Consider the following 25062-nt stretch of genomic DNA (forward strand, 5'->3'; position numbering starts at 1 on the left):
CTCGCAGTTTACTTAAGACATTGCATGGGTGACAAAGGCAGCTGGCGGTTCCCCGTGAATAGAGGGAGGGGAGCAATTAGGGGGCTGTGTGGTTGGGGCTTTTTACTTGTCAAACGGAGGCTCATTGCTTTTGTTGTCGCCATGTAAAGGGAAATAGCAGGGTTTTGTTTTGGTATTAAGGGCCTTAAAGATTGCTGCCCGACGCTTACACAGAGGCCGGGGAAGTCCAGAACGTGGGGCCACGGAGCAGAATTTTTCAAAAGAAGAAAATGAAGAATTCTCACTTTTTTGTTGTGTTGAAGCCCATCCAGTCCTTGTTTTTCTTTGGGGGTGTGTGGGGGGGTTGGGGGTGAGGTTATTAACTTGTCCTGTGCATTAACGGATTGCTTAAAGACCAACGCCATGGCAACAGTCCTGTGGTGGGTTTGGAGATACACATCTGGGCCATCGGGTTGATAAATTAAAACCAACTCCTCCTCTGTTAGCTGTCCTGCCGCCAGAAAAAAACAAACCTTTGCCCCTGGTCTTGCTTCCAGCAACACAGGTTCGGGGTGCCGGCCGAGCTGGCAGCAGGGGGTTTCTTACCTGCATGCAAATGGGTTTGTGTGTTGGCTTCTGAAGAGGGTGCAGGGATTCAACGCTGGGGCCGGAAAGGCATTCTGGGCGAGTTTGGTCCCCTGCAACTTTCTTCTGTCTCTAACCCCTCCTGGAGCCGCCACCCTCCCACCCTCCCCTCCTCCGCGTAAAACTGGACCATTTCGGGCCGTGATGTCTGAGTCTCTCAACTCCAATTAGCTTAAACCCACACAAATGCACCCGGCCCTGGATCCTATGCGAGCCCCAGGAAAAGTAAGTCGGGTTCGTGGGGTTCAGGGACTAGATCTCTCTCTCTCTCTCTCTCTCTCTCTCTCTCTCTCTCTCTCTCTCTCGTTCTGGGGAAAGCTCACAAAACTCAATAGTCAGAAAGCAAATTAGTGTTCCGACTCCTGGATGCCAGTGAACACAGGGAGCTTGTCCTTCTTTTCCCGGGAGGTCGGGAGGCTCAGGCACCGTCTCTTAGTCTAGAAGCGAAAGACGGTGTGTGTGTGTGTGTGTGTGTGTGTGTGTGTGTGTGCGCGGCAGGCCAGGCCCTGCCAAGTGTCACTCCCGTGTCACGGTGACAAGAAAATATACTTTTCTCCCCCCCGCCCCCTCTCCCCTTGCAGCCCTCTCCCTAAGAAATTTGTTGTGAGGGATTTGACAATCTCGCAGATAAAGTGCCTGCCTCCCGCCTCGTGTTGATCATTCTCCCTCATGGCCGACCGTAATTTCTTAGCTACTCTTAGCGGTGGCTCTGCCCCTGCTGCCCAAGGTAACGGGCGAGGGAGGGGGTTCGGCTTAGGTGCCCTGCGCTGGCTGGGAAAATGGGCCTCCTCCCCCCTTCCTTCATGGATTTGGTAGTGGTACAGATTAGAAACTAGAAGGAGTTTTTAAATGAAAAGCCATTTAAAAGTAATATAATCTGCAGCCAAGTGAATTGGTTATTAGGTTTCTTTTTGCTTTGTTTTTATTTGGGTTTTGGTTTGGCTTTTGAGAGATGTACGTGGAGGGGGAAGAATTGACAAAATAATGATAGACCATGTGAGGGAGAACCCTGAGCATCTGGGGTGTACCAGGACAGACATTTGGAGCCATCTCCATCTTTTAAGATGTTTTCTTCTTCTTCTTCTTCTTTTTTTTTTTTTCTTCAGCTCTTTAAGTGAAAGGAATAAAGGGAGGGGAAGGTAGCTGGGAGGAAGAAGAAAAGTGAGAAAAGCAGTAAGGGAGGAGGAAAAAAAAAAAAAAAAAGCTGGCCCAGTCCCATCTTGAAGGTACAGAGAAAGTTTTTGTGAGGTGGAGAGAGAGAAAACCAAAGCTATTATGTACCCTAGGGATGCGATTTTAGTGGGAATGGAATATATGAGTGGGAAGGGAGGCACAGTGGCCTCCGGGCTCTCTCTCTTCCAGCAGTTGGGCAGTTGGCACCTCAATTTGAATTGCTGGGTGAGTAGTGTGGTGTGTGTGTGTGTGTGTGTGTGTGTGTGTGTGTGTGTGTCCATGTCCTTACTTATGGTCGTGACCATTAAACCTCTGTGCTTTTTTTTTTTTAACTCAGACATTGGGGAAGGAAAAACAAAACGAGAATAAATGGTCAACTCAAAGCTGTGCCCTTTTGTGATGTACTTTTCATGGCAGTTTCTGGGGGAGGGGGCGAAAGGGTTAAAAAAAAGATGGGGTGGAGAGAAAGCCTGACTTTCATCCCAGTCCTGAACAGTTCTGTAGCATGGCAGGTCCTGCTCCCCAAGTGCGCGTGAGCTGGAATCTGGAAAGGGGTGGTGGGGCTTGGGGTTTCTTCTAACAAACAAATGGGGTGTTTTGTTTTTTTTTTTCCTTTCACCCACCAGGGTGGGCTCCATTGGAAGAAAGAGAAGGAAAAAACGATACTACCTCATAGAGGACCGTACTTTTTCAAAGCTCGAAACATTTTTCTTTTTCTTTTCTTTCTTTTTTTTTTTTTTTTTTTGAGCAGTAAGGTTTTTACAGTAGCAGCGCTTGTGTAAACTGTGTGTTTTGGTTTCATATTTAATGCCGACTTTCTGTGGCTCTGTCTTTAGTTGTATTTGTCTTCGATCTCCAAATTCAGATGCCTTTTAGGGCTCCAGTCCTGCTCGTGGCGTTTGTATTTTCTAAACTTAATATGAAATGTGTTTGGGGAGCCTGAGCAGGAGGCCGCTGGCAGCCCCCCGCGCTCACGCTCCTGGTTAGGGGGACGGCCTTTTCCCTGGCAGCCGTGGGTGGAGGAGACACGGCCCTTGGCTCAACTGTTGGGCCGGCCCCTTTGCCACAAGCTGTAAGGGCATTCATTCTCTTGGATTTGGAGGTGTTTCCTTAATTATCTTCATTACTACTTTCCTTATGTTTGTTGTTGTTGAATGGCCAAACACAGAAACATGGGCAGTGGCCGATCCGCTCTTAGATCCCATATCTTGGGGAAGAAGGAATGAAGTATAACAGATTCTAAAAGAGTCCTATGTCTTCAAAATCATGAGCCCTCTATGTCGTATTAAAATACAAAGGGGTAGTAAGCTCTCCAGTCCCGCATGAAGGAATGACAGATGTCTTGGTGTTCCTTTCTGGTTGCATGTAAGTTTCTAGTTCAGTGTAGGATTGAGAGTTGTGGGGAGGAGACTGCAGGCTGGCACGGCAGAGGGATACGTTGTGTTGGTGCAAATTTCCCACCCAGCACCGTTTCCTATTTCCAAGACTGCTGAAAGGTTCCAGATCTTTCCTTGACTCAAATTACTTGGGTTACTTAACCCTGGTCCCGCTGCTTTGGTGATGGTTAAGTCTCCATTCTTGATTATCTTAGAGGAGGGGAGTTCTTTTCAAAGGGGTAAACTCTTGACTCCAATGATACAGTTATTATGATCTTTGTATTGTCACATCAGGCCGCTGCCTCGGCCTTTTCTGGAAGCAACAGAGCCTGCAACCTTATATTCTTCGGGAAACCTCCCCTTGGTGGTTAGGGGCTGGTAGGGGGCCCGGCTGCGCTATGTAATGGAATTCTTTCCTTCTGTCATATTTTGGGACGTGATGAAATCCTGACATGCCCTCCAGATTACATATATACTTCCGCACACATTGGAGGATTTTTTAAAAACCGAACTTTTGCCTGGGTCGGTCATTCATTCCCGTTACCTTAAACTTCTAGCCGGTCAGCTTGCGATCAGAGGGAGCAGCAGCAGTGAGTCCTCCTCGCCCCATGGCGGCTCTGGGTCCTTTTCACGCGTGTCATTTATGGGGGCTGTGGGTGTCCGTTGAAGGTTGCCCATGTTGGGGACACTGGCAGACAACGTGGAGAGAACAATGCAGCTCGCCTGTGCTCTGTCTGCCTTTCAAGTCTGTGCTGAATTCCCGCGGAATCCAGAGTTCCTGGCTCTTGGGCCACATGCTCTTTCCCAGGGAGAAATGTACCTGCTCTCGCAAGGAAACCACTGTTTCTGGAGCTTTTACCAGACGTCGTGTAGCAGGCATGGCCTTCAGATACGAAGGTTTAGGTCGGAAAGTAGGTCCAGGGTGAATGTGAAAAACTGAAGACCTTTTTTATGCAGCTGCTCGTTGTAAATAAATTAGAGAGGTGGGATCGGATTTTGTTCACTGCTTCTTTCTCAGAATCCCCAGGATGTAATAACCATTATGTACTTACAATTTATTCTAAATCAAAATTGGTGATTTCCTTTCCATTAGTTTAGGATTCTGTAGATTTGGGGTGGTTGTGTTTGGGGGTTTTTTTTTGGGGGGGGGGGGGGAAGGGAGTGGCCTGGAATTCATTATTTTTTAAAAAGTTTTCAAGTTGAGCCTTTTGGACCTCTTCATTTGGAATAGGTTAGCTTTATACCTGGCACTGCTGTGAAACTCTGCTCTCCTAGAGACAGCCAGGCCCTCGTACCCAATTCCCACATCTTCTCTGCATATTAGGACACTTCACAAGGTTGATGATGTTAACGCTAATCATTTAATTCCCAAGTAGGAGAGACATATCTTGCGGGAAGGTGGGGGTTGCAGAGTCCTGGGAAATTTCTTAGGGAAATTTCTTAGGGGCGAAGTGGCTGGTTCTGCATCTCTCAGACCCGGTGGTGGGTTAGGACAGCCAGGGAACCCCGGGGTGCCGCCACACCCCCTCCCTGACGCCTGCCAGGGATGCCTGGGATGCCCTGGCTTGCTCCTGGAGGGAGGCCAGCAGGAAGCAAACACTGGGACTCACTGGTCAGGGGCGAGCCTGGACCAGCGGGCCAAGACTGTCAGCTTACAAGTGCTGTCAAGGGTAGTGGGGGGGGGGGGTTTACAATAGGATGCTTTCTTTTTATTGGAAAGTAAATGAGAACGAGTGGAAATAAATTACGTTTAATGAACTTAACTAGAAGTAATTGTTCAAGAGCCTGTGTGAAAGCACAGCTTTGCGGGGCTGGGCCTTGGCCTCTGCGTTCACAAAGCCAGGCAGCTGGAGCACATGTTTATTCTCCAGGTTTAAATAAATGGTCCTCGCCCCCCCCCCCCCCCCCCGCCCCCCGCCCCCACTACCACCTCCTGACCCAACCCACCTCTCCCTTCCTCCTTTTTGGGGATTAAGGAAAGGTTATTAAGAAGAGCTGAATTTGGCCCCCTAGACCCTCAGTGCTTGACAATGTGGTGTGTTACTAGCTGGGTTGTTACATTATAGAAGGGGCCAAAAAAAAAAAAAAAAGAAAAAGGCCAAGGGCTTAGGATGGTTTGAGTTAGTTCTATGTATATGCATGTGTGTGTGAGGATTTGGATGAAAATTGACTGCACGTTTATTCTCTCCCTGCCTGCCCCACTCCGTCATTTCCCTGCAAGAAGAATTCGAATGCCCGTGTGAGTACATGAGAACCTGTGAGTCGGCAGAATTTGGTAGTTGGCACGGAGCATCTCGTTTCTTCCCCTTCTTGCTGTCTAAATGGCTTTGACTGGGAAGGGGGAGGAGTCCGCCACTGATAATGTACAAATCACATAAGCAGTACCCCAGCGTGTCAGGCCCCCGGGGTCACAGACCTGTGACTTGGCAGCTTGTGGCTCCATGATTCCTTCGCAGCTGGGCCAGGGGATGTCCGCTGGGGGCTGAGGCTGCAGGGGTGGGGGGAGGGGGTGTTTCTTCTCTGCATCTCACTGCAGATCTCCTTTCTCATAACTACCTCATTTCTCCAAGCAAACCTCGAACCCTGTGAAGCCTCCTCCTTTTTATTATTTTCAACCGGCAGTGCTGTAGCCACCAACAGAAGTCTTGTCCAGGGAACAGAGCGCCATTAGCGGGGGGCTTTGTCCTCCTGGGAGTGAACCCCGGGCACTGCCCTCGATGGGTCCTCGCCGGCTGGGCTTCTGATCGCTGTGGCTCGGGAGAGAGGGTAGAAGGATGAAAGAAACCCGTTTGGCCCAGGGTGGAAGAGTGCCTGTCCCCCTTCCCTCTGCGTGTGGAGGAGGTTTGCAGGGCACAGCAGCCAGATGCTCACCTGGTACATTGGGGTGGGACTGTGCGCGCAGGCCTGGGCCCAGGTTGCTCTGTGTGGTTTGAGAGGCTGCAGTGGTTGCTAATTTTGGGGGGTAACAGGTGGTTGAGGTAGGAGGTTGACCTTTGCTGACCATTCCTACACTCTGGCACATCGTCTGAGGAAAAAAAAAATAGGACTACTTGAGTCATCAAGGGGTTGTTGATGAGTAAGAAGCAGCCCCTAGTTCACCCCCAGCCCCTCCTCCTCTCCAGCGCTCCCAGCACCCCGTGGCTCCGGTGACGTGCGATACCTACGAACATGTTGCTAGTTGCCATTGGCCTCGGTGCAGCCATAGTAAGTGGCATCTGAGAAGTGCGTTGGAGATGAGCTATAAACCCAGAGTGAACAGGGTCCCCTCCTGATGCCGATTCCAGAGCCAGGGAGGGCTGGTAACCTAAGACCCCGGAGACCTTCCCCGTCCACCCAGGGGAGGGGAGAGGCGGACAAATGCCCCTCTGTGCTGCCTTTGTTTCCTTGTGCTGGGCTCGCAAAGGCACTTTCTGGCCCCATTTTTCTTCGGCAGAAAGGGAGAGCAATAGGGGAGCATTGAAGAGGAGGCCGGCCGAGAGGCCGGGGCTAGCAATGGCTCTGTTTGTTTCCAGCAGCCGTTGATTAATAGGCTGCGAGGTGAATGGCGAGCTTTCTTTCCCGTTGGGTTCCCCACAGTTAGAGAAGGTTGAGGGGTTGGGTTAGAGGAGGGCCAGCAGGGGACCTAGAGGGCCTGAATCGGCCTTCCACTCGCCAGCCGCCTCCTCACAGGCAGCGTTCAGGTGTGTGGGCGCTGGCGACGAGGGTGGCGTGGCCAAGTTGCAGAACACCAGGCTTAAGGGTTCTCGAGAGGTCAAAGGTCAGCCTCCTCCGCACTCTTCCCACTGCAGCTGGATGAATACTTCGGGTGGAAAGGCTTTGTGCTCTTCAAGGGCCCGTGTAGGACCCTTTCCATCTAATTTAACTATTCGATGCTCAAAACCCATCGAGCTGAATGAACCACCTGGAAGGCGTTGCTTTGGGTAAACCCGCGTTTCTCCAGGTAGAAAGCAGAAAGCCCCAGTGATGTGAAGGCAGACGAGGATTTGGGTTCCTTTTAAATAGATATTGTTTGCTCCATTTAATGGGTTCAGTTTTTGAGCTGACTGTTTTAGCGTCTGGTGAGCTGGAACTGACCACATAGAATGCGTTTCTGCCCAGCTGGTGTTGCTCAGTGGATTGAGCATCATCCCATGGACCAAGAGGTCCTGAGTTTGATTCCCGGTCAGGGCACATGCCCGGATTGCCCGCTCAATCCCCAGTAGGGGGCGTGCAGGAGGCAGCCGATCAGGGTGTCTCTCTCATCCATGTTTCTGTCTCCCTCTCCCTTCCTCTCTCTCTAAAATTAAAAAAAAAAAAAAAGTGTGTTTCCCTCACCGAATCCTGCTGCTGCTCGTCTATATCATAGAAGCAGAAGCATCTCATTACATCTTGACGCCCCTGCCCCCATCATCCGCCACGTGCTGTTCACACCCCTTGTAAACATACTTGGAGCCCTGTGGCCAGGGTGTCCTGGCTGCAGCAGGGAAATGGAGCCAGTCCTAACTTGGGGTGTTTGGGTGGGTGTGCAGGGGACGTGGTTTGCTGAAACTGGTCTAGGTTCCGGAGGTTGGTAGGTGGGGGTTTGGGGATAGTTCCCGTTGCGTCCAGAAGCATCCGTATCCAACCTGGAAGACTGGCCCAGGTTGAGCTCATGGGGCCAGCTCACTCCAGCACGGCAATGCACCCCATCCCGATGCCGGTCTCTGCAGCCCCAGTGGGGGGTGTGGAGTCAGACAGGTGAGTGCCCGAGGCCTGGAAACAGCACCTTCCAAGGCCTGTGAGTCAGGACAGATTTCCTCACCTGTTAGGTGGAGCTAATCACAAATGCCAGCTGCTTCATAGGGCTGTTGTAAGGACTTACTAGGATAGAGTGTGTCACACCCAGCACAGAGGTGGGTCCAGAGCCCACCCGGCCTCCTGAATGGTGGCAGCGGGGACTGGGCCGGTGCTGACTGGGCAGCTTCAGGAGCTGCAACTGGCCAGAGCTCTGTGCGGTTCGAGCAGCTGCAGTGGTTGCTGGGGTGCATTGCCGTGCTGGAGTGAGCTGGCCCCTGACCTCCGCCCAGATCATCTGGACAGGAGTTCTAGGAGGTTCCATGGTGCGGCTGGCTGTGTGTGGGCAGCTGTGACATAGCTCCCTGAGCTTGTATGGAACACCCCATGAAGGTCTGCTGTTTTTGTGGCCCAGAGATTCCGAGTGTTCAGCATGTGCTTAAGGAGTTAAATACCAGTAACCCCGACTCTCCAGGTAGCTTCCCGTGACTGCCACCACCAGGACCTTGAGACATCTCTGGGGGCAATGATTTGTCCCCCCCAGATAGGCGAGAAGCCACATTTCACACTCCGATAAAGCAGTTACCTGAAAGGCACCTGGTTTTGAGTCGCAGGTATTGACTTGAACACGGGAGCCTGTCTGTCAGAAGATAAAGGGGAGGCGCTATAGGCGAGAAGCCACATTTCACACTCCGATAAAGCAGTTACCTGAAAGGCACCTGGTTTTGAGTCGCAGGTATTGACTTGAACACGGGAGCCTGTCTGTCAGAAGATAAAGGGGAGGCGCTACTGCTTCAGACTGCCCCACGGACCCTCCGAGCATAGGCAGTTGCTTTAGTTTAGATTTGCTGCCTGCATTTCTGGAGGGTTATCCGTGTCCCTCCCCCGAGAAAGGTACTTCTTACATCTGAATTTCCTTAGGGCGATACAGTTCTGAGCCCAGTTCTAAAAGACCTTTTTTAAAGGGGGAGTGGTTTGAAGAGAAGGTGGGTGGTGGTGTGTTTCATTTCTAGCAGCTCTGACTTCAGGGCCCTCCCCCTGATTCTGGAAGGATCTTGGTCACCTTGAACTATGTTTATCTCACCTTCAGTTCTTCTGTGACCGTCTTTATTTATTAGCTTAATAACGTGACTATTTTTCCCAAGGGAGATCGTAAAATACAGACATTTTTCATTGACTAGCGCATTTTTAAGAAGGGCACCTGAGGGAAGGTGGCTATAAAACTCGCACACACTCCTGCCCCATGTTGAGCATTCTTACCTTTGCAGTAAGCACCGCCGTCTGTGGCTGCGTGTCCCCGTGAATTTAATGAGAAGAGACGGGAGGGGCAGTGAGCCTCCTCTTCCTCGTGCACTCATCGTTACCGTTCATGGGGTGGTGGTGGTCAAAGCCTCCTTTGCATGGCATGTGCAGCTCTGTGCCAGGCACTGAGCTAAGCAGGGTACATGCAGGATCTCTTAATTTTCACAACCCTCTGAGGTCGGTACAGTTCCCACCTGGCGTTCACAGAGAAACGGGGGCCTGGGAGAGGTTGTATAGCTCGTCCAGTGAAGCAGAATTGAACCCAGGTCTTCCTTGAATTCACGGCTTTACCTTGGTCACCGTGGGCATGCGAGGAGCTCTAGGGCCACTGAAGGCCCTGTGGCCACAAGGGTTAGGCTGGACGGTTTCTAAAGCCCTCCCCGGCCTCCCCGCTCCCGGCCTCCCCCAGCTCTGGGCATAGACGCCATGTAAGGAGCACCCTCATTGGCTGAGATGGATCTGTGAGGTTGGCTCCGTCTTCTCTTCTTCTAATACTCGCAGTTGCCATTTGATGGTTCTTGTGCCGTTTGTGAGATGGTGCTCATCACTCCCACAGGCTGGGCATGACAGGGCACACAGAGTTCTAGAAGACACAGTCCTTGTGCTGAAGGAACGTAAGAGAGGTACATACACGACCCCAGCCATGGGCGTAAGGCAGCACAGGAAGGAAGAACGGTGGGGTTCGGAGGCTGGAGAGACGAGGCTCTTTCAAGAAGAACGTCCGCTTGTCAAAGCAGCCCAGGTGCAGGAGGCCCATGGGAGTTAGACCCTACTTTTGCATCGGTGACCACAGCCCTGCTCTTTGCTTGGGAACAAGTCTGCCTGGAGAGGCTTGTGGCTACATTGTGTTACAGTGAGCTGCCTGGCAGGCAGGTAGGATCAGAAAACAGCACCATGTCTGTTTCCCTCCGAAAGGCACCATTCATACTGCACATCCCCTTCACGCCACCCCTATGCCTTCGAGTTTAGACCAAACAGGAAGAAAACAGTTGGCTAGGTTCAGGTGCACAAGTGATATCACAGGATGGCGGCCAGGACAGGCGCCCAACTTTTGTTGGAATTATCTTTATACATGTACCTAAGAGAAAGGGAGACTTCATTTTTAATACATTATTATTGATTTCAGATAGGAAAGGTGGGGGAGGGGGAGAGAGAGAGAGAGAAACATTAATGGCAAGAATCATTGATCGGCTGCCTCCTGCACACCCCCTACTGGGAATTGAGCCCGCAACCTGACCCGGAATCGAACCTCCTGGTTCATAGTTCAACTTCAACCACTGAGCCGCACCAGCCGGGCTAATTTTTGAATTCTGCCTACAGTAGGTCCTCGGGTTACATCGGAGATCCGTTCCTACGGCGCAATGTAACGTGATTTTCACCGTAAGTCGGAACCCACCTACATAAGCACCTACGTCACTCACATGGAGCAAAGACACAGCAGTAATGAAGTGAAACAGTAAAAAAAAAAAATTAAAAGAAAGATAACAACAACAATCCCTGACCTTTACTTGTGGTAAATAAAATATAAAAAACATAAAGCACATATGTGCATACATCGAAATGACGGAACTTTTTTTTTTTTTTAATAAATACATGGGAGATGGCGACGTAACCACGAAATGACGACGTTCGTCGAGTCCGACGTAACTCGAGGACTGCCTGTATACTTCCAAATAACACCATTGTTGCCCAAATGCTGTCTTTATTCTTTGCCAGACACACAGAAAGGTTTCCCCCTCATTTCCTGTTAGTCTTGCTTGAAAGACAGATGTGGAATGGGCGTTTTCGTACCACAGACAAAAAACCACGACATCGGGCAGCTTCTCCCTAACAGTAACAGTAACAGTAACAGTAACAGTAACAGACCACCCTCCTGTGCTTCCCTGTGGGAGGGTTTGTGCTAAGCCCTGTCCATGGATTCTCTGACACACTGGGACTTGATTGATGAGCCGGACTCGGGTCTCCTGTAACCTGTGTGCTTGTCTGTGCCTGCCTGGCTCTCTGGTCAAGGGATCATGGCACTCAGTGGGACCCAAGTGAGACTTACTCAGGTCCGTACCGGAAGAGCTCCTGGGATCAGGCATCTGAATTGGTGATAAGCATCCCGAGAGATGCTTAACTCGAATTGCCAGTTTTGCGCCTGCTCCCAGCCCTTGTATCCCGCTCGCGGGTTTATACATTTGCTTCCTTCCATTGTGTATGGTAGTCCATTTCCTGGAAGTCCTTCAAGCTCTAAGTGACCATCCTCCTTCCCCTCCTGGGCCGTCTGTCCTTCTTCCCTCTGGTTTCACGGTTTTCCTGCAATTACTTCCAACTGTCTGGGCCGGGCCTGCTTTCGTTCATTTCAGCGGGTGTGTATCTTTCCAACCAAACAGAAAACTTCGGAAGGCAGCAGCAGTCCTTTTCCTCTCCTTTTATTGGTCTTCACTTCACGTGACCATTGGCTGTCCCTCCCTCCCTCCCTCTCCACCCAGCACACAGTGGGAGCTTGCCTGTTGGTTACTTCTCAGGCTGTCCTACTAAACAGCAGCGTCCCTTGCCGAAACCGGTTTGGCTCAGTGGATAGAGCGTCGGCCTGCGGACTCAAGGGTCCCAGGTTCGATTCTGGTCAAGGGCATGTACCTTGGTTGCGGGCACATCCCTAGTAGGGGGTGTGCAAGAGGCAGCTGATCGATGTTTCTAACTCTCTATCCCTCTCTCTTCCTCTCTGTAAAAAATCAATAAAATATATTAAAATAAATAAATAAATAAACAGCAGCGTCCCCTAAAGGGATCCTCAGTGCGTGCCCGTGAGCCTCAGGGCAGCGCCTCTCCCTCCACTGCCTTTGGCCTGTCCAGACCATCAGGGCTGCTGACGAAGGATGTGTTACTGGGTTCCAAAGCTCCCCTCTGCTTCGGCATTTTTAATTTCGGTGCCTTTTTTTAATTTTTATTTATTTCGGTGCCTCGATTGCACACTGATAACTCACAATGCAAGGCTCCGTGAGCATCCAGCTAGCCCTTTCTCCCAAAGTGTCCAGTTGTTTATAGGCATCATTAAATCAGGCTGTGGGAAGGGCCTCTTTTTCTGTAGTTTTTTTTTTTTTCTCTTTTTTTCTGGAGCATCAAGAAGGCCATATTTTTCTTTCCAAACATATTCATGAAAAAGCGAGAAGCACTTTTTAAAGATGCTTCCCCACAATTAACTGTGGTAGGAAATACTCTTTCTATGTTATACCCCTTCCTCACCTAGTTACCAAAAAAAAAAAAAAAGGATGAGAACTAACTGCTTGGTGGTCCCTGAACTCGAGAGGCGCTAGTGAGCAGCACGAGACCCTCACTTTTCTTTTAATGCAATTCCTCTTCCTTGATGTTAATGCAAGTTGTGCCCTCCTAAAAGTAATAAAAGGAAATGAAGACACGTTCTGAAATGAAACTTGACTCTAATCCATTCATCATCTAATACTAGCCTCTTTATCTTCCCTGGTACCTAATCTGGTTAAATGTCCCTGTTGTAGGATTTTAGTGAAAATCCTCTATTGGGAATAGGGTTTTTTGCAATTGGATTACTCTCAGTAAATGGCCCAGTAGTTCGCTTGTTTCAGCTTAATTTTTTCTTTGTGATCTTGCTGGGCTAAGTTGTAGCATGGCACAGTGGAGGGGGCGTGGGGTGGGGGAAGGGGAGGAGAATAATTTGGGAAAGTCTGGTCATGGCAACTAGAAACATCTTAAAGATACCCCCCCCCGCCCCCACCCCCGCTTCTCTCCTCCTATCTGCCCTTCCCAAACATAAAAATGCCGGTCCTTTGTTTTTCTACAACTGCCCATTTCTAAAAAGCATACCTTTTATTAGCCCAATTCATCATCATCCAGCTAATTTATTAGATTTCCCTGATGACTTCCTAATGAAATTCCTAATGAATCAGGGCTGAGGTAATCTGCATAAAATATTCAGGTGCTTGCCTGGCAGTTTAGAGCTTTCTGATAAAGTTCACACTCCCAGGCAGGCCAGGAGTGGGGCTTTTCACCCACCTCTCTGCAAAGGATGGTGGCATGCCCAGGGCCCCGTGCTGCTGGTTCGAAGGGGCAGGGAGGGGGCAGGGAGGGGGCAGGGGCCGGGGTGGTGGAGGAGGAGGCTGCGGGGGGGGGGGGGGGGGTCGTAGATTTGGGCCCTGGCGGGTTTTCTTGAAACTGAAGGTTTTCCTAGCCAGCCCCCTTCGAACCTGCCTGCCTCGTGGAGGTCCCTCCGGTTGGGCCCTGGGGCGTGCGCACGCGTGTGTGTACACACACACACACACACACACACACACACACACGCAGGAACGCAGTATGCCTTGGAGATTAGAGTACCCACTTCCGTTGTACCTGCTGATGGGAAAAGTGCAAACTCTCAGGCTCTGTGATGGGGTGGTGGTGGAGAAGGTATTTTAAAAGCCAAGCTCAGTGGGCAGGTAAAAACGGAAGTATACCTACCCAGAGCGCTGTGTCATAACTGTTATTTTGGATGCATGGATGGGGCCAGGGCCGAGGGCGGAATGGCGTGCATCTGATGAAGTCCGGGTGGGAGGGTGTGGCCGGGGGGCCCGGGCCCTGTGCTGCTGGGGACCCAGCCTGATGGCGCCTCTCTCTGTTCCTCTCCTCCCACAGTCGAACAAAGTGCCCGTGGTGCAGCACCCTCACCATGTCCACCCTCTCACGCCTCTTATCACATACAGCAACGAACACTTCACCCCCGGAAACCCGCCTCCACACTTACCAGCTGACGTAGACCCCAAAACAGGTAGGCCGTGTGCTCGGGAGGGCGTGCTGGTCCCGGGGCCACCAGAGGACCTGCCGGGAGGCGTGAAGGGTGGGGACTGGCGGGGGCTGCGGGAGGCTCCTTTTCCTCCCCGGGGTGTTGAAAAGGAAGACCGGGGAGCCAGAGCCTGCCGGGGGACTGTCCTGTCTTCGGGAAGTCTCTCCAGCGCTCCGCGTGCCCTGGCAGGGGCCACCTCGGGAACCTGGCTGCGAGGAGCTTACAACTCCTAGAGTCTCAGACGGACTTGGAGGCAGTAATTGTCCCGGAGGCATCTCATGGGCTCCTCCTGAGGTCCCTGGGAGCCCTAATGCTTGGCTCCCCGGAACCCTGGTCTCCCTGGTGGCTAAGGGACCCCAGTCACTTGATGATGACTTTGGTGCAGCCTCAAGAAACCACATTGCTGGGCTCCGCATTCTCTGTGCTGGTTTCTTTGGGATCTTCCTCCCCTGTAACACCCTGGGCATTAACAAGCCCATTTTACAGAGGTGAAAACCGAACCCCCAGGGTTTCTTCACGGCATCGCACAGCAGCCAGTAGGATCTCAGACAGAAGTTTCCATCTTATCCTCTGGCCTTGTTCCCTCCGTTCCGCCCCTGCTTTTGCCCAAAGGCAGAGAGAGAAACTACAAGATTTAAAACGAGCAGGTTAGCCAGAGCTCCTGGTGGCATGGTCTTGGGAAGAAGCGAAGGCCAGGGTGTAGCTTGCTGGCTGGGGTTTCCCTTCCCAGCTAGTCAATTAGAAGGATGGATTTTAAATGGCTGTTTGTGTCCCTCTGTCAGGGAATTGTTTGGTGTCGGGCAGAGGTAGATGGCCTGCCCAGGCGGCCTTTGCTGCCCCTGAATGGAGCCACACATTAGCTGGTTTCCCCAGCCTCTGAGCCCCCTTTGTGCTGGTGGGGCCGAGCCTGGCTGCGCGGCTAGAGGGGGCCGCCAGCCGCCCGGGACTGAATGGCAGCATCAACGGCTCATTTAAATAATGGCAGTACAGGGAATAGCTTTTAAATGGTTATCGTAAAACATATGATTAACGTCTGCGCACTGTTTACTTTTCCTCTGCGAACATTCTTTCAAGTGTGCGGATGGCTTGGTGTAGGGTCCAAGCCCAGCTAATCTGTTTGGTTTTTGTAATAGAGAGAAAGCCACCACGCCTGCATGAAAATGTCACCCAGGGAGACTTAATTTACAGATTAAAAGCTTCCTGAATGAATTTTTTAAAAATAAAAGAAATAGTTTTCACCCACGAACACGCGGCTCTCATTGCCTCCAGTGCCGTGGGAGTTCTGTGGTAGTGCTCCTGGGCTTCGCCCTTCAGCGGCGAGATCAGCTCCTCGGGGTCGGAGTCGCTCCCAGCGCGCTTGCTTTCTAAGAACTGATGGCAGGATGCTCTCCCGTGGAATGCAGAAGCGCTCCCGTGGCAGCACCTACAGGGGTCAGCCCGTGCAGGCCTCAGCCCCGGTGACTCGGCAGCACCCAGCCAGCAGGCGGGACTAACTCACACCTGTGACTGTCCTGTAGACCAGGATCTGTCTCTACACTGAGTGTACCAGGTCTCCCTGTCCATCTCTACACTGAGTGTAACACGTCTCCCTGTCCATCTCTACACTGAGTGTACTACGTCTCCCTGTCCATCTCTACACTGAGTGTACCAGGTCTCCCTGTCCATCTCTACACTGAGTGTACCAGGTCTCCCTGTCCATCTCTACACTGAGTGTACCAGGTCTCCCTGTCCATCTCTACACTGAGTGTACCAGGTCTCCCTGTCCATCTCTACACTGAGTGTACCAGGTCTCCACAGCTCCCTGCCTGTCTCTAGCACTGAGTGTACCAGGTCTCCATGTCTGTTCAGTTTAGTCTTTCCCTTGGGTAAGATGCCAGGGCAGTTGGTGAGTTCCCCCTATAGCTCATCTTTTAGGCTGGGATGGGGACATTCTAGAGGAATTAACTTTTTTGAAAGAAGTCAAAAGCCATAACTCACAAAGTGTAGCAGAAACTAGAGTCATGCAGGTAAGTTGTTCGAATTCAAGCAAGTGAGGGGACAAGTCACGAGGGCAAAAGGAATTAATATTACCTAGTTGATCACTCACTATGGGCCATGCCCTTTAGATTAAAAAAAAAAATTTAAATCACACCAGTCGGATGAGATAGAAATCCTGAAGATGGTATTTCTGAGTCTGTCTGCATTAACCTAGTGTATCGATCCATCTAGAATGAGCTAGACCAACTTTTCAAACTGGGGTAGAGGGATAGTAAGAGGAAACTTACCAACAACTATGCTTATAATCAGAAAAAGAACCTCGTGCTAGGATTACAGAAGAGGTACCGCTCTTTGCCCTTTTCCTCTTCCCATCTCTAGGTTGTTTCTCTTTCCTTCTCTCTCTCCTTCGTACCTAAAATGCTGCTTCTTTCCCCAGGAATCCCACGGCCTCCGCACCCTCCAGATATATCTCCGTATTACCCGCTGTCTCCCGGCACCGTAGGACAAATCCCCCATCCGCTAGGATGGTTAGTACCACAGTAAGGAGTTCCATTTTTTAATTTACTTTTTGTTTCTTGCATGGGCATGCTTCTTATTTCTTCTGTGCATGGATGTGTGTGTTTTAGGGGACAGGTTGGTGAGGGGGGGCAGTGAGGGAAGTAGGGAAGGTGCTTGCTGAGATGCGCTGTGGGGGCAAGGACAGGTCAACAGCCATTCGGTGGATTGTGTAGGAAAAAGGGTTTTGATACTTAGCATTCTGAGCCCATGGTCCCAAAGGCTCTGGGTTCGTCCCTGTAATCAAAGGTGCCCTTCAGGTACTTTTAGGGAATCACAGAAGGCGCTGAGGGCTTCTACCCAGTGAAGCTGATCACAGCTCTTCTGCTCGTGGCAGCCCAGACGGGAGCCCTGACATCGGATTGAGGCAGCAGCGGAGGGGCAACAGGCAGAACCCTGAAATCCAGGGGTGGGGGTGGGGGCTATGCTCTCCCCCAACCCCCAACTCCATCCCGACCATGACTTCTCAGGGTTGACACCAACAGTGGAAAGTTTTATCTCTTGAGAAGCTCCATGCTATTTAGCCAGCATCTCTCTGAGATCGTACATGTTAAATGCTGATTATAAGGGCTGGGGGCAGGGCAGCTCTTGTCTCTCAGCCTGTGGGGCCTGCCCGATGTCAGCCCCAGCTCCCACAGTGCCCAGGTCATCAAACTGCCGTTGACAATGTATCTTCCTATCACCCCGTTTTGCTTTCATAGTACCACCCATCAGCCTTCCTCAGACAACTTTAAAAAGTGGGTTCTGAAATCCCAGCGTAGAAAGGCCTTGGGCGCAGAAGCCTACTGTGTGTGCAAGCATGTAACGTGTGTTTTGTGATTGCATGGTTCTGTGTATTATTTGTCTGCATGCTTACGCAATGTGCCTGTGATCGCTACTGTTTAAAAAACACAGGGCAATTTATTGAATCTTAACAAGAATAAATCGTGATGAAACGCTCAAGGTTGGGTCTTGGGAATACGGCCTTTCATAACCTTAAAGAAGATATAATTTTGGAGTGGTTTCCCACCTCCCACCCCCATTCTACCCTTATTTCTCAAGTTGAACAGATTCTACATTTTTTTTTTTTTAAGCTTGTACTATGTAGTAGCTACACTGACTACCAACCCCGAGCATAGTTTCTGTTTATTGTTTTCTCCTTACTTTTGTTTGGGAAGGTAGACATGGACCACGAACGTGAGCTCCTATCCCATTTCTTCTTCAGTAGATTTTGGGCCATTCCTCCGATAGTTCCCAGTCATCACTGGCCCCGTTCAGCTGAGGGGAAGATATTTGAAGGCTAGGATAAAAAGGAATAGCCAACTCAGACAATCCTCTGTCAGAAAAAGTTGTGTGTCTTTCATGAGGATGCTATTTTGCATGTTGCTGTATTTTTTAATTATTGTAATGAGGTGTGATTGTCTATTGGTTACCCACAATTCTTCTTGGGGACTCTCCCCCCCGGTAACTCTTGTCAACACTTGTTAATTTGACAAAAGGCTACAAATTAAGCTCTGTTAATTTAATGTTTTCTCACCGAGATCTAAATACCGAAAGAGGCCCAAAGCGCAACTGAAGTCCTTTGATTCACTGTACTTTATTTTGGTATAAATTTACATTCATTATTGTTTTCCTTTGGATGTGTAGCCCTCAATTAGTGTGATGGCTCCATTAAAGCAAGCGAGACTTCGCCTTTAATTATTACAACAAAACACCTAGTTTCAGCTTGGGGAGAGGGTCTCTATTGACATAAGCAGAGGTTATAAAATTTAATTAGCCATTCCTATCAGATTTATGGCATTCAAATTGTTCTGTGTTTCTTCTCTTTGATCCTTCCTGTACAATCCCCAAGATTTTTGTTCTGATCAAATGAGAATAAAGCTTACTGTGCAGAGAGAACTTCTCCTTTTTCTTCTCTTCCTTTCCCCCACCCCCACCCTTGGTGGCGCACTCTCACTCTGTGCCCCCCCTCTTTGTAGGCAAGGCCAGCCAGTGTACCCAATCACGACAGGAGGATTCCGCCACCCCTACCCCACAGCTCTGACTGTCAACGCTTCCATGTCCAGGTGAGTTCCAAGAGCGGTGGCCGTCAACCAAGGCCAGGGGTGACTTCGCAGAGGGTTCTCTAGGCTGCTCCCAGGCCACCCAGGGCCTGCTGCAGGTGGAGGTTCTGATGGCATAAGACCCATCTAGCATTTGGCTTTCTTCCTGGAAAATACTGAAAAACTATCCTGAACTTCCTAAGTGGGTGATGGTGAAATCTTGAGGTGAAACTTTTGAGTCCGTCAATTGAACACTATTTAAAAAAAAAATATATATATATATATATATGTATTGATTTCAGAGAGGAAGGGGGAGAGAGAGAGAGAGAGAGAGAGAGAGAGAGAAACATCAGTGATGAGAGAGAATCATTGATTGGCTGCCTCCTGCATGTCCCCTATAGGGGATCGAGCCCACAACCCCAGCATGTGCCCTGACTTCTGACCTCCTGGTTCACAGGTCGAAGCTCAACCACTGAGCCACGCTGGCCGGGTTGAACACTTATTTTTGATAAGAGTTTAAGAAGGCAGGAGGAGGTAGTTGGAACATGCAGAGCTTTTATGAAGTGTTGTTTCTCGGTTGCCCTATACTAGGTAAGGAAGGAAAGGGTGAAGATAATTTTACTATTAAGGTGAGTCACTCATGGAATTTTAAGTTTTCTAGTAGCCACATTTAACAAACACTTATAAAAAACAGGTGAAGGTATTTTTAATGATATCTTTTCTTCAACCCATTATAGTCAGATATTTATCCTTTGAACATGTCATCCCTGTAGAGCAAGCGTGAGTGAGATTTTACATTCTTTTTTGAACTTAGTTGTTGAAATCTGATGTGTGTTTTCTACTAACAGCACACCTCAGTTTGATCTGGCCATATTTCAAGTCCTTCGTAGCCACATGTGGCTGGTGGCTACCACATTGGCCTGTGCAGCTTTAAATCTTTGAAAGTGAAACACCATGTGTGTGTACACATTCAAGTACCTGTAAGCATATAACTATATATGCAGCATGCGTACACATACCCACTTGTGTGTACCTAGACCTTCCTAATCCGTCCTTCTCTTTCTTCCCTCTGATTAATTCTGGCTAATTTCTCAGTGACTGGGAGTTTATTTACAAACTGGTTGGCAGCAGTCTGTTTAAGCAGTCACTAATTGCTCCTAATGATAGTTTTATTTTCTGTTCATCTGATTTTCAGTCAAGTTAATTAAATCGGTGGAGGTTTAGACTTTCCTGATGGGCTGCAACAACTAATCCATTTTGATGATGGTGCATAATTCAATTAGCATACATTACACGGCTAAGATGCCGACCCCAGCCTCTTCCCCCAATCTCTGTAGCCAACACGGGAACCCATGGCGAGAGGGAGGACTGGACAGACAGGCCAGGATGCTGCTTCTCCTACGTCCAAGAACAGTGATCTTGGTTGGGCAGGGGGGGGGGGGCGTGGAGAGTAGGAATCCCTTGCATGAAGAAAAACCAGTTGTAGTGGATCCTGGATCCTCCATCTGTAACTATGCCATGGAGTCAGGCCATCCTCACGACCTGTCTCCCGAGTGCTGTAGATAAATCACATCGGTGTCCAGAGCCATGCCAGCATCGGTGGGGCAGGAGAATCCTTGTGCGTTCTCTTCTCCAGCGAGAAGAGGAAGCGTGTTCATTCAGTAATGTCATCACAGCCTCGCAGAGCCTGGGAACGAAGGGGGAGTCTCCCTGGAGACTTAGGATCCCCAGCTCAGTCTCTCTCTGTCCAGGAGTTATACGACGCACCTGGTTGCTTCTCATGTTTGTGTACTCGGTGCATTCCGGGGGTTAAAAGCGGGGAAGTAATCGTAGGATGGGGATCAGGGTTAAGCTTATTGATTGGATTATCATTAGGAGGTTAGTGGATGATTTATTGGTGGGCAGAGGGGGGTGGAGGGAAGGAAGGGAAGGGTGGGAGGAGGAAAGGTTAGGGGCTCCGGGTGCAGGGGGGGCCACGGCGATTCCCCAGGTAGGCCTTATGAAAGGTAGCTAGTTAAAAAGCGTATACAGCAAATTAAATACATTATTGTGGTAATGGGGCGACAGAAGTATAGGTCTATTATCCTTATGGCAGTTATAGGAAATGTAGGCAGCTTGCCCTGCTCCAGAACACCCTTTGATATTCATTCTATTCAGCAGCGGGGCCAGGACTCCTCAGAATTAAGTGATGGGTCATTATACTTTAAACACCATGGAGAAGCCTAGATTGGCAATTAAACAGCTCTTGCTGACACTCACTTGTGCCACCCTGTGACCCCCTTTAGATTGAGATGTTGGAGCTCCGGGCCCTCAGCCTGCTAAATTGGCGCAAGGCTCTTCTCCTGACGAGCGCGGGCTCTGAAATCCGCCGACTTCAAAGGGAGCGAGATCATGTATAAACCATAATGTGGGTGCACCGTGGCTCACAAAAAATAAGGCAGGAAGAGATGAAATGTTACAAGTGCAAGGGGGAAAATGAGAGAATAATGACAAACCTAATGCAACTCAAAGCCGGATTGTTGCACAGGAAAATGCATCCCACTGCTTGTGCATAAAATCAAGGCCGGCAGATGACACCCAGTTAACAGAAACGTGTCAACAGTGAAGTAAAGTGAGAGTGAGTGCGAGAGAGGCCCCTGAGACAGCCAGAAACAAAAATTAGTTGTCCTTAACAAGTTAAGATTCTGGCTTGGAGCCACAAAAGCAGACGGGGGCATATAATGAGCTGCTTAGAATTTTTAGGGTGTTTATTGCATTTCATGAAACAGTTGTCTGTAGAAAGGAATTTCTTATGGAAGGTATGCATATAGCGCCCCACTCCACACACACACACACACACACACTCTCTCTCTCTCTCTCTCTCTCTCTCTCTCTCTCTCTCTCTGTCTTGTCTCTGCTATACATTTTTCAGATGTATGAGTGTGTGTATAGCTACGTGAACTTGGCAGTATTCGGTTCCCATGGCTGCCCTGGAAATTTTTCTCCACCCCAAAATGTACTTAAACTGTGGTGTCTCCCTATGGTATTTGGTGCACACACACATGTTTTTATCTTGCTTCCTCCAATATCTAGCGCTCTCTCTCTCTCTCTCTCTCTCTCTCTCTCTCTCTCATCTGTACATATATTCTCATTCAACAGGAAGGGAACATATGTATTTGAGGAATGTCAAGCCTTTAACAGTCACGGTGAAAGCTGCCACACCCCCTCCCCTTCCCCCAAGGCTTCCAGGAACATATTCTTAACTTAGGTTTGCGCAGAGGTCGTCACGCCCTGGGAAGGCACGCGTGCAGGTGGGGAGCCCAAGTGCCTCCTAGGGGTTCGCTTTCCATTTTTTCCAGGAGGAGGAAATGAGTTTTCCCCTTTCTTTCTCATAGTCAGTGGTATTCATTCTCTCTCAGGGTGTTTCTTTCCTTTTCTTTCTTATTCTCTTTCTTAAACCCTAAAAGGACTCGCATGATTCTTACTAGACCGTGGCATTCACACCAAACTTTGACACGTTAATAAAGGCAGCGGGAGAGGGCCGTGTCGGGGTGGAATTTCTGAGTCGAGTGTCCACTGTGACGCTGGGCCCCTGTCCAAGACCCACGTTGCTCATCGGTATTTTCTCTGTTGGTCCGTGCGGATTCAGTTAGTGCTTGAGTTTTTTTTATCATTTTTCAACTTACCATTTGTTACATGAATTTTGTTTAAGTGGAAACTGTTTTCATCCACAATCTACCTGTGGAAAGAACCTTGCGAGTAAACATAGGGTCCTTTTGAAAAGCTGTCATGGAAACCCTCATTAGCACCTCCCACCAGAATTGGCTGCCTAAAGAGTTGGCTGTCATCCCTGCATGGCGTGTGGGACTGCTGTGCTTGGGGTTTATTAAGAAAGCCACAGGGGCTTGATCTGGGTTCCTCTTCACCTGAACAGCGCCCCCCTCTGCTCGCTGCATAACCATGGCAACTGGGAGCCCAAAGCTGCCATTTTGTTTCCTTTGGGGGTCCTACCCCCTTTGCCCCTTGCCCTACTTCCCTCTCCAATAGGGCGCAGCAGGTCCTCAAAGAACATCTTCTCCTTAAGGGCCATTGTGCTGTCACATTGATGAGATGCCGTGGTCACCTCACTCCTGTTTATATCACTTAGCCTGTGGTCAAACTGGTTTTGTTATATGTCGTTTTGCTTAAAGTCTCGGAAACGATGGATGACTTTGAGGAATGACCACATGTTCCTCTAGGAGGGGTGGTTCTTGTGACCTAATAGAAATCATGGTGACCCCTCTAGAAGGGGTGGTTCTTGTGACCTAATAGAAATCATGCCAGGACATGTGACAGCTGTTTGTCCGGTCCGAGTGTCAATTTGCCGATGGGCCAAGAGTATTTTGAAATCAGCTCTCTGTCTGGCGGGTCTGCATGGTTGGGGAATGCCATTTCAGGGCGTAAACAGTGCTTCAAAGGACTTTCCTAGAAATAAGCAGCATCAGAGGAGACGACACACACTTGATTGTCTTTATTTCCACTTCTGGTAACCATTTAGAAGGTTAACGCATAGGTGGTATATTAAGTCAAACTAATTAGGAATCCCAGAATTTTAGAGCAGGGAAGGGTATAAAAATTAGAACTCAAAGCTCTGTGTGTGCGTGTCAAAGAGTGCTTTTTTTTTTTTTGCATCTTTCCATAAGACGATACAAACTTATTTAAAGTGTCTGTGACTTCTGATGAGAACCAAATGGGAAATGTTTGGATTTTCTCCATCTTTCTGCCTCACTGTCTCCCATTCCTGTCAAAACCAGGGGGCAGAGCAGCAGAAGCAAAACAAAAATTGTATTACACTCCCATCAACAGAATGAGGCCTAATGAGGCCCGCGCAGCACTGTCAGAAATGTGTGTACACGTCAGCCGCATTAATATTTCATTCAGCTGTCAATATACAACAAAAGCCTTCCCCTCTCATCTGGCGCCGATTAGGGCTTAGGAAATTGTCTTCTTAGATAGATGCCACCGATAACACCTCAAAAACACGTGGGCGTGTGATCTCCACCAGGTCATCCGAGCCTCCTTTGCCACCCAAGTACATCAGTTAAATTTGTCTTTTGCTAAAGATGTTAGAAATCATAACGTCTCGTGTCAGTAAGCGTAATGAAGGGGAAGATTGGCTTTAATGACATTATGAGAATCATTATGTTTAATTTATCGCTAATTAATGCTGACAGGTTTCATATGCCTTGGGTTGCTTTCATGGGAGTGTTACGTGCTTTTTTGTTGTATTGTATTGTGTGTGCACATCCCTCCTCATTCATTCATTTTGATTCTGACGATTTACACAGCTTTCTGTCTTCTAGGTTCCCTCCCCACATGGTCCCACCACATCACACTCTCCACACGACCGGCATCCCCCACCCGGCCATCGTCACGCCAACAGTCAAACAGGAATCCTCCCAGAGTGACGTCGGCTCACTCCACAGCTCGTAAGTGTCGTTCGTTCTTTTCTTTTCTTTTTAATATATTTTTATTGACTTCAGAGAGGAAGGGAGAGAGAGAGAGAAACAGCAATGATGAGAGAGAATCATTGATCGGCTGCGTCCTGCACGCCCCACACTGGGGATCCAGCCCACAACCCTGGAATGTGCCCTTGACCAGAATTAAACCCGGGCCCTTTCAGTCTGCAGGCCGACGCTCTATCCACTGAGCCACACCGGCTAGCATAGTACTGCTCTTTCGATCACTTTTTCCTCTGCCATTGTGTTGAGCCCGTGGTTGCTGGCAGGGTGGCTCCTGGCTGGCGGCCCTGGCCAAGGCTGTCAGGCTGGTGTGATCCCGGCAGACACCCAGCTCCTGTGGGCTCCAGCCCCTCACAGGAGGACGGGGTGGAAGAGAAGTATTTTTATGTTCGTGGCTAGACTGGGATTTGCAACCACATCCCTGTCCCTCACCCTGTCCCTGAGCCTTCGGAGCTCTGTCCTATGAGCGGGCGCCGCCGCCGAGGTGCCAGCGGCCACAGGCGCTGTCCCCTCAGCCTGGGAAAATCGTGTGCTTGTGACACTTGAGGAAGTGATTGCAAAACCTCTGTGTCCCCCCAGCCCCTCCCCAGGCTGTTTCTGTTCCATTGTCCAGGGTCGGGGAGACCGGAAGTGGAAGCTGCTGGGTGTGGGCGCCGGGACCCAGGGAACGGGCTCTGTGCTGCGGAGGGAGTTGGCCCTCGCGGTTGTCCACAGGGTTGTGTCTGTCTGTTCTGTCCGCATCCAGAAAGCATCAGGACTCCAAAAAGGAAGAGGAAAAGAAGAAGCCCCACATAAAGAAACCTCTTAACGCGTTCATGTTGTATATGAAGGAAATGAGAGCGAAGGTCGTCGCCGAGTGCACGTTGAAAGAGAGCGCGGCCATCAACCAGATCCTGGGGCGAAGGGTAGGTGGCTCCCTCACTGGGGGAAGAAGGGAGAGGGGGCTGGGGCGCAGCAGGTGGCGTGGCAAGGTGTCCCCGTCCCCATTTGTTTTCCTGCGGCCACACTGTCAGGCCAGTCACTCCGGA

At 49.8% G+C, this 25062-nt stretch overlaps 1 protein-coding gene across 1 annotated transcript in view; it reads left to right on the forward strand.

Moving 5' to 3' along the window:
* Positions 1 to 25062, forward strand: part of TCF7L2 (transcription factor 7 like 2) — a 197608-nt gene that overhangs the window by 157295 nt on the left and 15251 nt on the right. The window contains 5 exon segments of the mRNA XM_079793814.1: positions 13854 to 13986; positions 16415 to 16517; positions 18492 to 18578; positions 23876 to 24001; positions 24780 to 24939. Of these exon segments, the coding sequence (XP_079649940.1) occupies positions 13854 to 13986; positions 16415 to 16517; positions 18492 to 18578; positions 23876 to 24001; positions 24780 to 24939 (609 nt within the window).

Source organism: Cnephaeus nilssonii (genome assembly GCF_951640355.1).
Source record: "Cnephaeus nilssonii genome assembly, chromosome: 16".
Taxonomy (NCBI): Eukaryota; Metazoa; Chordata; class Mammalia; order Chiroptera; family Vespertilionidae; genus Cnephaeus; species Cnephaeus nilssonii.